This window comes from Magnolia sinica, chromosome 2, assembly GCF_029962835.1.
Source record: "Magnolia sinica isolate HGM2019 chromosome 2, MsV1, whole genome shotgun sequence".
Classification (NCBI taxonomy): Eukaryota; Viridiplantae; Streptophyta; class Magnoliopsida; order Magnoliales; family Magnoliaceae; genus Magnolia; species Magnolia sinica.
This window is the reverse complement of record NC_080574.1, coordinates 41222249-41235664: the sequence shown is the minus strand read 5'-3', so window position 1 is coordinate 41235664 and position 13416 is coordinate 41222249. Positions and strand designations below refer to the sequence as shown.

Here is a 13416-nt window from a genome sequence, read left to right as displayed (position 1 = left end):
TTCCAGCAACAGTTTCTTTCTGTTCATTCATTTGATGGTCAGCATTGTCTTGTTGCTGGACTCTTCGGCCTATGCTTCATGCAGCAAACCGCAGGACGTTCTGATCTAGCCTGCATGCATGCCACGTGAATGGCGAGTTGCCAAAATCAAGTATGCCAAACGCACTTTGTAATCTCAATCTCATGCAGCTTCCAGAGATGGGGAGTAATAGAGCTGCAATGAATTATTATTATTTTTTCAATAATTCGATTTTGACAAACGGAGGGAGTACGAGTATTTATAAATTGTCATAGTCGGCCGCTAACGCACTGATAGACAGAAGATAGAGAGAGAGAGAGAGAGAGAGAGAGAGAGAGATCTGGCCATGGATCCTTACAAGGTATGATGATTCTTCTGGATTGATTTCTTATGTATTGATTGGATTTCGTTTCTGGGTTATCTTTATTTTTATTCAATTAAATTCATGGGTTTTCTCGCATTGATCTGTACACACATTCTCTCTATCTCTAATTATCTATTTTAAGATCTTAATGTTGTTGAATTTCTTTATTGGGTTTTCTTTATTGAAGGTTTTTGCTGTTAAAAGATGTAAACTTGGTTTGATCTCTCTCTCTCTCTCTCTCTCTCTCTCTCTCTCTGTTTGATGGGCTTTTTAATATATATATATTTGTTTTGTTAGATGGGATTTCGATTTTGAGCTTGATTTGTTTGAAATGTTAGATATTTGGCCTTGTTTCTCCGTTTTAGAAAAAAAACACAAATTAATTTCAATCATAGGGACTTTTTCCGTATTATGTAGTTTTGTTCTGTTTCTGTGGATGCTTGATTTCGTTGAGTTTTGGTTGGTTTTCTCATATCATATGATCAAAATTCAATTCATGGTTCCTCTCTGTCTCTAAAAAACTGCATGAATTTTCCGTAGCCTTACATCTTTATATCAGATTTCCTTCATGTGTTTTCCTTTTTATGCTTATTTTGAAAATTAGTTTGATTCAAAACTCTTATTTTGTCGAATTTCGTACGTGGATTTCTTTCTTAAGTTTTGGTTTTTGATTTGATGCAGTACCGCCCTTCGTGCTCTCACAACTCTCTCTTCTTCACCACTAATTCCGGCGCACCAGTTTGGAACAACAACTCTTCGTTAACTGTCGGATCTAGAGGTATTCGTTTTTATTAGTTCATTGAATTATTCCTTGAGTTATTTGAATATATCTGGAATTTAAATTGCAGATTTTCTTCCTTAAAGAGGAAATGCAATTTTCTTCTACATCCAACTGGCGAAGGATCCTATTATCGTGATTGAATCTTTTAATTCTGGGTGCATTTGGTTGCACCAAATATTAAGACATTTAAGTCTATTTTAGTGAAAAATATCATGAAACTTTTCATGATATTTGGTCCAACCAAACATACTCTTAGCAGATGTGAATATATAAAAGGTGCAACATCTTTCAATGTCAATGTCTTTGGGATCAATATCTAAATGTGAATCATGATCTCGGTTACATAGTTGTGGATTCACCATTGATTGAAACAATGTTAGAACTGTTCATTTATTTATTGGAAGAGTGATCTGGATCCAAATTTATGATTGGAGATTTGAATCCCATTTTCATTGGATAGGACCGATTCTCCTTGAGGACTACCATTTGGTCGAGAAACTCGCTCAATTCGTCAGGGAGCGTATACCGGAGCGTGTTGTTCATGCCAGGGGAGCTAGTGCAAAGGGTTTCTTTGAGGTCACCCACGATATTTCTCATCTTACTTGTGCCGATTTCCTTCGCGCACCTGGAGTTCAGACCCCTGTCATAGTTCGATTTTCAACTGTTATCAATGAGCGTGGCAGTCCTGAAACTTTGAGGGATCCTCGAGGTTTCGCGGTGAAGTTCTATACCAGAGAGGTAATATATATAAGGCTCGTTTTTCGTTTTTGTTTTTCATAGTTATTTGAATCTTGATTATTTTTAGTTTCTTTTGGCTTATGTTTGGGGAGTTGGATATTTTGTTTTTAATTTATTTACTTCTATATTGATCAATAAAATGCTCGACTGCTGGCAATAGATTTCATACTGTTGATAGAATTGTTGGAGCTCTAACATGATACTTCGAATTCCACTTTCCTATTTCTGCCTCCAGTAGTTCTATTAAATCCACGGGACAAGTTATCATTTTATTTATTTATTTATTTATGTTCCCTAAGAAATTCTAATTCTTCAAGATTCCAACAAAGGGGAATGTTTATATATATATATATATACACACACACACACACATTCTGACGATACCATTACAAATGCGGGCGGCCCCTGGACAACAAAAAAATCCCACCCGGACGGCCTATCATATCTATACACAAAAAAACTATCATTAGTGGGTATTGAGTATTTCCCCTTTATGGCATTTGCTCTTAGATGTGCATTCACATAACCGTGCAAGTTTACATGTGTGCATTTTTTTTTTTGGGGTATAGTGATCGACACCTAATTCTAATTTTATAGTTTGTAAGATTTTTTTTTTTTTTTCACCACCATCATCATCATCATCATCTAAGTCTTATCCTAATTAATTGGCTTCAACTATATGAATTATGTTTTGCCATTCCACTCTATTATGAACTGTATCCTTAGTTAAATCATAGGCCCTCAAAGTCTTTTTTAATTACCTCCACCCATGACACGGCTAAGGGTTTAAGGAGGAAGATCACCATCTACCTCAAGTATACAAAACTTTGAATCCAAAAGATAAAAAGGAAAATTAAAATTTTTATTATTCAATAATGCTTAGACTTCCCGATTACATCACTTATAAAGAAAAATCAAAGACTCTAATTAAGAGTCCTAATTCAACTAAACTAAAATTTACCTAAAATAATAAATTTTAATTACTAAAAATAGGTCTTAATTTAATTATGCCGAATGATTCCTAGCATGATTAGAAGCAATTTCTAAGAATGCCGCATATGTTAAAACTTTAAAATGAAGGAGACACTCCAAATTAAAACTTACTAAAAATAGTAAGTTTTTCTAAAACTGAAATTTTGAAGTACAAGGAAGCATTTTCTCATGAAACGGACCAACGCAACCCACTATGTCTGTTGACCTCGAATGGCCTGTTATAGTAAAGATTCGTAGGTCGTGCGTCTCGTAACGATAACTGGATAAAAAGTTATGGGCGATTTACAGTTCACACATCGAACGACAATTTCTCCCTATCTTGAATGAATTTCTTCGATTTGGACATGCCTGGGGACCAATTACGTCATGCCCTATGTAGGACTAGGCTCGGATTTGACGGACTACGTCCGATTTCATTCGGGTTTCTTTCAGTCCAACAATACTAAGAATAGTTCTATGGCCCGCTCTACATCAACCCATAACTTTTCGGGCCTTCCCCATGCCCTTTTAGAGTGTTCAAATTTTGCATAGCTACAATTGTAAATTATTTTGTAATTTAATAGCCATGATTCTGAATATCGGTATCGGCGGGCATATAAGCCTATCCAAAAGCAGATATGATATGGTGTCACTTATTGGTATCAGCCCATTTCGAACCATATTAGTTGATTTTTAGCCATAATTTGAGTGAAAATATCAAAGAAAAAGAAAAGAAAAAAAAGTGATATTTAAGAATCTTTCTTTTTTTCCAACATGTATTCAATGATAATTGGACCATTTTTTGTTAAGAATGTTGTCTGCTGGGTTGACTACTTAAAGTAAACCAAATTGGCCTTAAACACAAATTAAGCATGATTTGGTGAATTACATTTCATAACATTAAAATATACCAGAAGAAGATGAAAATACAAAAAAGAAAGAGACAATTTACCCTTTTTACTATTTTTTCTCTAATGGTCCATTCCACTTTAATTCTTTGAGTCCCACTCAAATATTTTGTTTTGATCCTAAAATAGATGTATATTTAGTGTAAAATGACTTCCTAAGCTTCCTCTATAGTTGAAGTGAAAAAAAGAGACAAAAAATGATGGAATTTGGATATATATATATATATATATTCAAATTTACGCCTATATTGGCCTGTATTGACACTAGTATACCCCGTATTGGCTAATACGAGACAATATAACCCCTTTTTATTTTGGAGCAAATACAACTACATATGCTTATACAGATACAATATAAGATATACTGGCCAATGATACAAATATTTCAATCCATGATAATAGTCCTATACATCACTAATTCATTTCCTTTGGTTGTTGACTCAGGGCAACTTTGATCTTGTCGGTAATAACTTCCCAGTGTTCTTTGTCCGCGATGGCATTAAGTTCCCCGACGCGATCCATGCTTTCAAACCAAACCCCAAGTCTCACATCCAGGAGAACTGGCGGATTCTCGACTTCTTCTCACACCATCCCGAGAGCTTGCACACGTTCGCTTTTCTCTTTGATGATGTTGGTGTCCCGCTTAATTATAGACACATGGATGGGTTTGGTGTCAATACCTACACTCTCATCAACAAGGATGGAAAAGTCCATTATGTGAAGTTCCATTGGAGACCCACCTGTGGAGTGAAGTGTTTGTTGGAGGATGAGGCTGTGATTGTAGGAGGGACTAATTACAGTCATGCTACTAAGGATCTTTATGATTCAATCGCCGCTGGAAACTTCCCTGAGTGGAAGCTTTTCATCCAGGTCATGGATCCTGAACATGAGGACAAGTTCGATTTTGATCCCTTGGATGTTACTAAGACCTGGCCAGAAGACATCTTGCCTCTTCAGCAAGTTGGGAGCTTGGTCTTGAACAAGAACATCGATAACTTCTTCGCGGAAAATGAGCAGCTTGCCTTTTGTCCTGCGCTTGTGGTGCCCGGAATCTATTATTCGGATGATAAGCTTCTCCAGGCTCGGATTTTCGCCTATGCTGATACTCAGAGGCATCGGCTTGGGCCGAACTATTTGATGCTTCCCGTGAATGCGCCCAAATGTGCCCATCATAACAATCACCACGATGGTTTCATGAATTTCATGCATAGGGATGAAGAGGTACTATTATTAATTTCTACTGTTTAACTTAAAACTGTTATGTATAAACAGTCTTTCATGTATATTGGAACTTTTTCTAGGGCTTCCCTGGCTCCACGCGTAGACCTCCCACTGGGAGAAGCAGAAATGGATGAATGAGCGATCCAGCTTCTACCCCTTCAAGCTCCAGTCTCCCCTTTCGTGAAGATTCTTTCATGGAATGTGAGGGGTCTAGATGACCCTTAGCCTCATCTGAATCTCAAAGAATTGATCAAACGTGTGTGGGCATGTGCATGGGAGCCCGAGTGTGTATGTGCGCGTACTATATACATGTGGGTGTGCACGTGCACGCGCGTATAATGGGAAGCACCTTCGCTGCGCTCGGCAGATGGCGGAATGCTATCTGGCGCTTACGCGGGCAGGACATCCCACAAAATTGGGAGCATGTCTAATCCTGATTTTGGTGTGCCCCAGTCCTCAGATTTCTGGAACTAAAGTCATGATTTCCTCAGCATAATTGCAATTAGTTTCTAGTTTCATCTAAAACTTTGATAATTTCATTTACGTGGAGGGAAGTGCATCTTTAATTGGCTGAATTGGACACTGAGAGCATGGGGCCTACGCCTTCTTCACAAATGGACCCCGAGTTTCAATACTTGTTCTTCTTGTTCTTGTTATGGGTGATTTCATGTTCTTGATATTCTTTTCGATGATGTTAATGGGGGTGGTTTTCAGGTGAATTACTTCCCTTCAAGGTATGATCCTGTTCGACATGCTGAGCGATTCCCCATTCCATCCCGTATTAGTTCTGGGAAGCGTGAGAAGGTAACAGTTTCTATTTTTAGTACTTCAGTACATTGATGGGATTTCCTGTTTTGAATTATCTAATTTCTTTTGAAAATTTCTTACGGTTGTCCATTGAGATGGTGGTTTCAAATCCTGTTGGACCCAAAAGTGGACTGAGATTGCTATTTGGGTTTTCCTGATTCTATAATTTCTCATGCTTGAGTTACTATCATTATCAGAATAATTGCAATTTATCATAAGCCAGCTACTATTATACTCATCCTTACAACAGAGGCGTCCTTTTCTTTGTGCTTTTAGTGATACAATAGCAGAGCAGCAGAAGTAGAAAGAAGAGGTTGTATCTATCAATCAGAATGGGTGTTGACTTCAATTTTTTAAAATTCTTTTATTGGCATATCAGTTTCGTTATCTTAATTAATGTCAAGTACTATAACCTTGTTAAAAGAATGAAAGAAACCAAAGACAGTGAAATAAAATGCCATCCAATTTTTTGACTGATTCTCTATTTTGTTTTGTCTAGCCCATTGAAAATATAAAGAATGCTTCTTGGTGTTGGCTGTATAAGCCAGATTTTCTCTTTGCTTCAAGATAACAGATTTTTCTTAGCTTTACAAAACCTTAGCACAACTCAGAAAAATCTGATTTTGTAGGAAGGAAGGAAGAAAGAAAAAAACAGAATTTTTATTTTCTTAAACTGTTTTGCTGCTGCTGCACTGCTGCAAACTTGCTTCTTTACTTGCTGTTTTTTCTTGCTATTCACTTGCTACAACCGGATCTACAAGGTGCCTATTTATAGGCTTTTGAATGAAATATGAAAAGATAAAAATGCCCCTACTAGGAGCTTCCAACATTAAATATTCCTAGAAATTTACAGATGCTTTCCATCTCCCAAAACAGCTCCATGGGAAGTGTTGCTGTGCATTGGAAGATGAACAGTCACAGGCAATTGCTGGGAAATAGGTTTTGGGTTGCAACTCCAACACTTGTAGTTTTTCTAATGATAATGGGTCAATCTATTAGGGTTGCTACTCAGGGGGATTGGGTCAGGTTGAGGGTCAACCTGAGCCCAATCCAACCTTGAGAGGACCCAACCCACAACCTGACCGGACCAGGATTCTAACCCAAGGTTCCCAACCTGAATTCCGCTGCACTCAACCCTAAACTGACCCAACCCCACCTAACCTAACCTGACCCAAATACATGTGTGTTCCCAACCTAACCTAACTTGACCTAAATACATGTGAATATTCCCAACCTGACCCAACCCAACGGGAATTTGCTCAACTTGAACTAACCTGAATTCAAATTGGGTTGGAGTTTTCCAACCCTAACCTGACCCAAGGACCCTGACAACCCAACCCAACCTACCTAAACTCGAGTTGGGTCAGTTGGATTCGGGCAAACAAGTTTCAGCGATTTATATCTATTTATCTATGTGCGTGCATTTCTTTATATCCATCCATCAATCTTTTGAGGTTTGCTGCCAAGGCCAAAAAATGGGGTTGCAAACATGGATTGATGACTTGTTCAAGTAAAGATTTGGACTCCGTAGAGTCCGATGGGTTAGTATTGAGAATAGAGGATGACTCCGTCGACTCGTCCGGTTGCAACTAAAAAAAAAACAACGTATCTGCCTTCCTCATAAAAGGGGCTTATTTAGAAGCCACCAAAATGCATCGGAATTGAGAATGGGCCATAACCACACAAAACAACCATAGTGTGGAGCTTGCTAGCAAAATTCCTTTCAGTTTAGTTATAGCCATCTAACAATACTTTTATTTATCTTCTGGAAAACACAGTGCATAATTGAGAAGGAGAACAATTTCAAGCAGCCTGGAGAAAGATACCGGTCCTTCGCACCAGACAGGTACTTGCACTTCTTATAAAATTTCTCTTTTCTTGATTATAACAATTCAATTAGATTTTCAATCCTTTTTATTTTTATTTTTATTTTTTATTCTTAACTTCTGTCATTTGTAGGCAAGAGCGCTTCGTCCGCCGATGGGTTGAGGCATTGTCGGATCCAAGGGTCACCCATGAAATTCGTAGCATCTGGATCAGCTACTGGTCTCAGGTGAAGTTCCCATGCTTCTATTTATGTTGTTGCTTCCCAAGTGCTTTTTTAAATTTTTTTTCTCTTGATTATCAGTAGCACAAATGCAATGCAGTCAGTGGGTATAAGTTCAGGAATGAATCTCAAGATAAGGTCCATGTAGCCGGTGGGAATGTTTTTGGTAATAGATTTGTAAAAAAGCAAGAGTTATTTGATTCCCTAGTTGCATGGGCCAAACTAGCTTCTGATTCTTAGACACAGATTTATTGAAAATTAAACCAAATTAGCCTCCGGCCTCTTCACTGATAATTGCGTATCGATCTGGTTTGAACACTCGTTGTTTTTGTCTCACTGATCGATGGTCGGGATGGACGTTCAGTCTATGAACCATTATCTCTGGGTTGATGCCGGGCATGTCCTGGTGGGACCATGCGAAGGCGTCGGCATGCCGCTTCAATATGCTAATGATTTCATCTTGCTAAGCTGAGGCTAATAATGAGCTAACCTGAATCATGCCAGTTGGGTCGGTCTCGCAAAGTGATACAACCACCAGGTCTTCCATAGGAGACTCTCTTTTAACTGACTCTTCTTAGGGGTCTAGGGAGGTGATCGCCATTATCTATTGTTGTGCTTTTGCCCTAAGTACCGTTGAGTAGCATTGTCGGGCCTCATGCTGATCGCCTCTGACTTGATCGACCCTATGCTCAGCGGGAACTTCATTGCGAGGTGGTAGGTTGATACCGCTGCTCTCATGACATCGAGTGATGGTCGTCCCAATATTATATTGTATACAGAGAGGCAGTCAACTATGAGGAAATCGATCATCACAGTGGTCCAGTTGTAACCCTCTCTGGCTGTCATAGGCAACAATATACTTCCTTCGGAGGTGATTCTTTTTCCTGCAAATCCGAGTAAGGGAGTGTGAATAGGGAGTAGCCTAGATCTCTCGATTCACATCTTATTAAAGGCAACGGCAAAAAAGATGTCAGCCATGCTGCCAGTGTCCACTAGAATGTACGTGGTGCACCTTGTGGTTAACCACAATCATGCTTACCAACAAGGCCTCATCGTATGGGTGGTGGATTCCTCAGGCGTTTTTCTTAGTGAAAGTCAAGCTATAGGGGCTTAATTTTTGCTCTTTCGTAGCCTTACTAGTGAGGTATATGTGGTGCTCTGTGTTGTTACTGTTGATGCTTCGGGCATGCACCCTGCAAGTTATGTTCGAGTCCCCACCTCCTGTAGGTCCTCTGAATATCGTGCTTATTTCTCCTGACACTTCATTGTTATTTTTGTCGCCTTGTTGCTTGTTCTGTTTATCAGGTCGTTCATCTCTCCTTCTGTTGACGTACTCTCGTAGGTGCTTGCCTCGAATGAGAGACTCGATTTCTTCCTTGAGATCGAAACATTCAGCAATAGTGCAGTCGTAATCATGGTGAAAGTGACAGTACTTCCGCTCATCTCTCTTGTCGGTGTTAGCCTTCATCCTGCTCTGCCATTTCAGGATCCTTTTGTCTCGAATCTCCATGAGAACTTGCTTGGGAGTTGCGTTTAATAGGGTATAAGAGCGGAACCTACTCTCCGGTCGTCGGTTTGGACGTTGACCTTTGCTCAGATAGTCATCCTTTCTCTTCTTGTTGTTAACGGTGGACAAACCCTTTTCCTCTTTGCACTTCTTGTCCTTAGCCAAGCTCCTATGTTCCGATTAGTTTTTCACGAGCTGAAGATCTCATCTGCATTAGAGTACTTTTGGGCTCAGTTAAGGAAATATGCCAAGGTAGTCGGGGGTTCTTGCCAATTGAGAAGAGGAACTTCCCCTCCCATATACCTGATATCATGCCAGCCAGAGCTATCTGGTCGAAGTAGTCATCGTCCACCTGTATCGCCTCCTCATTGAAGCGGATGATGTAGTATTTTAGTAGCTTGTCTTCCCTTTAGGTAATGATGAGGAGGTAGGTCGCTGGTTTCCTTTTATCCTTCCCACCGATGAACTGCGTGACAAAAGGCCTTACTGAGCTAGGCGAAGGAGCTATGGACTTCGGTTTCAGCTGTCTGTACCATTTTTGTGCTGCTCCTGACAAGGTCAGGGAGAATGCTCGGTACATTACTGAGCTTGAAGAGCCGTATAGCTCCATCCATGCTCTGAAGGATTTAAGATGCTCGTCCGGATCTCCAGCTCCAAAGTAAGGGGTAATTTGAGACATCTAGAATATCGACGGAAGTTGAGATCTCATGATGTCATCGGTGAAAGGAGGTTCTGTTTCCTCCAACATGGCTTCAACGGAGGTCGGAACTTGAGCACGATACACTTGTTGGATGTCATCGAGCTGTACTCGGATTTCTCTAAGCTCGGCTTCCTACGGGACTTCACTTTCTGCGATGACTCCGGGGGCCTTCTCACGCCTCCTTTTCTCTAGAGTGTGGCGCAGGTCGGAGTTTGTGAGCACGGTGGTTCCTGCGGTATGTGTGGGATCTTGGCTATGCTGCTCGAGTCTCTGCTTTATCACGTGGGATTTGTGGAGCACCTGAGGAGGTCGAGACATTTCAGTTGACACACTTGCTCCCACACTGCAATCAGGAGGTGGTGTTACCTTTCCAATATTTGTATTATCCGGTCGATGTTGTCAGATAGAGCTTTGACCTAATTTTCCAAGGAGATGAGTCGACTTCCCTTGTTGCGGGACCTCAGTGCAACCGGCACATTACGAGGGTTGGTATGATGTTCTGAAGGTGGATTTTAACAATTATCAGGCTATTCCTTTGGCGCGAGGGTTTGTGCAGCAATGGTGGCCAAGGCCTTCTTCCTCCCTTTAGCCATTACAGAGTAGACAGAGATACGATAAGTGAATTTAGAATGGCTTCATTGTCGTTCACACAGATGGCGCCAAACTGTTGATGCTATGATCTGGTTATCCCCGTTATCTAGTCATGTACCTGCAAAACTAAGTGACAATGGGGGAGCTAGTTGTTGTCGAGGGCCCTCCGATGCCTAAGTTAGATTAAGCACATAATTGGGGTGGTCGAATTGGGGTAATTGTAAATACCTTTTCTTGTAGGGAGGGTCCTTATTTATAACCCATTGTTACTACTTATGTGTATGGCAGTGAATCTGTTAGGCAAACGCGTATCATAAAAGACATCTTTCCCTAGATATGTCGGGCTCCTCTTGGCATGATCCTCGACGAAGATCTCAAGGAGGTAATCCATTACGTATATGGAGGAGATCTTCCCTGATGGTCAGTATCCGAGGCCGAGGTCGATAGCCGAGGCCAACCTCTAGGTCGTTGGTCAAGATCTCGCTAACCAAGGTTGGCAGCCGAAGTTAGTGGCTGAGGTCAGGGTCGATAGCTGAGGTTGTCCTTCAAGTCGGTGGTCAAGGCCGATCCTTGAGGTTGGGCCCTTGGTCGAAGTTGGTTCTTGTGATCGTCTCTTGAGGCCTGCATACCGAGCTGTCCCCTAGGTGGAGATTGCAAGTTATCAACTAGGCAGCCGAGGCTATCATTCATGGTCGCTACTCGGACCAGTCACGGATGTTGTGGTCGGCAAATGAGACATTGATCATACCCAACCTCTCACCCGAGCTGCTAGCCTTTGATATTTCCATTTCATCCAAGCCGTTTGGTCAGTCTAGATTTACCCATAACAGTCAGTAGCACATATGCAATACAATCAGTGGGTATGAGTTCAGGAATGAATCTCGAGAATATGAGGTCCATGTAGCCAGTAGGAATGTTTTTGATAATAGATTTGTAAAAAAATAAGAGTTTTTTGATTCTCTGGCTGCATCGAACGAAACTAGCTTCTGATTCCGGACACAGATTTGTTGAAACCAAACTAACCTCTGATTCCTGAGCACTCGTTGGTTTGAAATAAGACCATTAGATACTATTCATTTTTAACCATCCAATAAATATCTAGCAATTTGATAGTTAGATAACCAGACAATAGTAACATTTTGTCCATGATACATCTGAACTGATTTCCATAATTTTGTATGCCACGTGTGCAATTTCTCAGTTGAGAAGGCTCAAGTCCAACCCGTTGGACCACAAGTTATGGTCCACCCAGTGAGTAACCTCCACCCTGTCATATGGGTGCAACATTCAATCCATCATGGAGTGGGGCCATCATGAGAATCTCCCTGTGGAAAAAACCAAATCCACTCATTGAATGGAGAACACTTGTGTTTTTCTGTTTATCAATGGCTAGATATTTGTTTTATAGGGTGAAGCCCACCTGACGAATAGATGGGACTGATTTTTGCACAAGGTGATCCTCATGGTGGGCCAATGATAGGTCGGATGCTGGATGAACTTAAAAGGTTGGAACTATCTGCCTGAGTTTCATCCTTCACACTCTGCCAGTTTGTCAAAGTATCTCTTCGTAAAATAGGGGCTGGATTGCATCGTAACAGGTGCGTCAAATAAGCCGGCCACTTTGGGAACGAGTGGTCTGGATACTAAGTAGGTCGTATATTTGAAAGCATGTGTTAGTTTGAGGTAGCGCGTCTGGCAATCTGTATCAAAATATCAGGCAGTTGGACTAATCTCAACCACTTGATAGAAAAGCCTGTGGTGGTCCTTTTTCCCCTCCCCCCTTAAATCTAAACTGGGCAATTTTAGCCATTTCCCATATTTTGTAGGATCCACTATCTGGGTGCTCTTGATTTTTATATTACTTCTGCGACTTCCATTGGGAACTTGTTTAGATAACTACGTATGATGTATTGATGAAAAAAAAAGAAGGAAAAAAGTCCTGATCTGTGTCTGTTCTGATGATGCAGTGTGACAAATCTCTGGGACAGAAGCTGGCGCATCACCTCAACGTCAAGCCGAGCATGTGATGAGATGCATGCCCATATGCAGAGGTAAATGCGAATCGGCAAAATGGTTTTGAGCAGTAGAGAGAATGTGTAGAAAAGGGTATCGTGTCATGGTTTCAAAAGAGAAGAAAACAGGAAAAAAGAAACTGCTGTTAATAAGCTTATTACAGCATAAGAATGTCTTCAGAGTCCAGTTACTGTTCCCTGTCGAGACACTTATATATGTAATAAAATTGCAGTTTCTATGCATGAAATAGTCTCTCTTTCTCATTGCACACATGAAATTATTGTTGTTGTTCTCGTTACTATCTATACTATTTCTAATGCAATTATCTTTTGACATTTTTGCCCGCCCAACTAGTTTCTGTAAGGTGACCTTCAATATTCGAAAGGACATAGGCCCACCCAACGAGTTTCTGTAGGGTACGTGGAGACCTTTAATATTCAAAAGGACATAGGCCTCCCAACTAGTTTTTGTAGGGTGGAGACCTTTAATGTTCAGAAGGACATGTGAATACATTTCTAGTAAATATTCTAGTAAATAAGCTATTTTGGAAAGTAAAAAATGTGGCTGTTGTCAGACAAATGGTTCAGGTGAAACCTGTAAAAAGCCTATAGGGGTTTAGATTTTACCCACAGAAGTAGCTTATTTAATGTGAGTATCTAGTCTACTCTTTGCGGCTAGCCTTCATGTTGACAATATTACTAGAGAGCCATGCAACAAATAATGTAGTCCATTATGATAACTCCACGTGT

General features: G+C 40.4%; 1 protein-coding gene across 1 annotated transcript; it reads left to right on the top strand.

Moving 5' to 3' along the window:
• The first annotated feature begins 246 nt into the window (after positions 1-246).
• On the top strand, positions 247-12868 carry LOC131237023 (catalase isozyme 1-like). The gene is made up of 8 exons (XM_058234637.1): positions 247-379; positions 1064-1160; positions 1624-1901; positions 4226-5002; positions 5717-5806; positions 7588-7655; positions 7769-7862; positions 12622-12868. Exons 1-8 carry the CDS (start codon positions 365-367, stop codon positions 12679-12681), a joined length of 1479 nt encoding a protein of 492 aa, XP_058090620.1. The 5' UTR covers positions 247-364; the 3' UTR covers positions 12682-12868.
• Positions 12869-13416: the final 548 nt, after the last annotated feature.

Coding starts and splice junctions, on each gene's coding strand:
- LOC131237023 (XM_058234637.1), top strand. Junction 5,003..5,716: donor TCATGCATAGGGATGAAGAG/GTACTATTATTA, acceptor GGTGGTTTTCAG/GTGAATTACTTCCCTTCAAG. Junction 7,656..7,768: donor CGGTCCTTCGCACCAGACAG/GTACTTGCACTT, acceptor TGTCATTTGTAG/GCAAGAGCGCTTCGTCCGCC.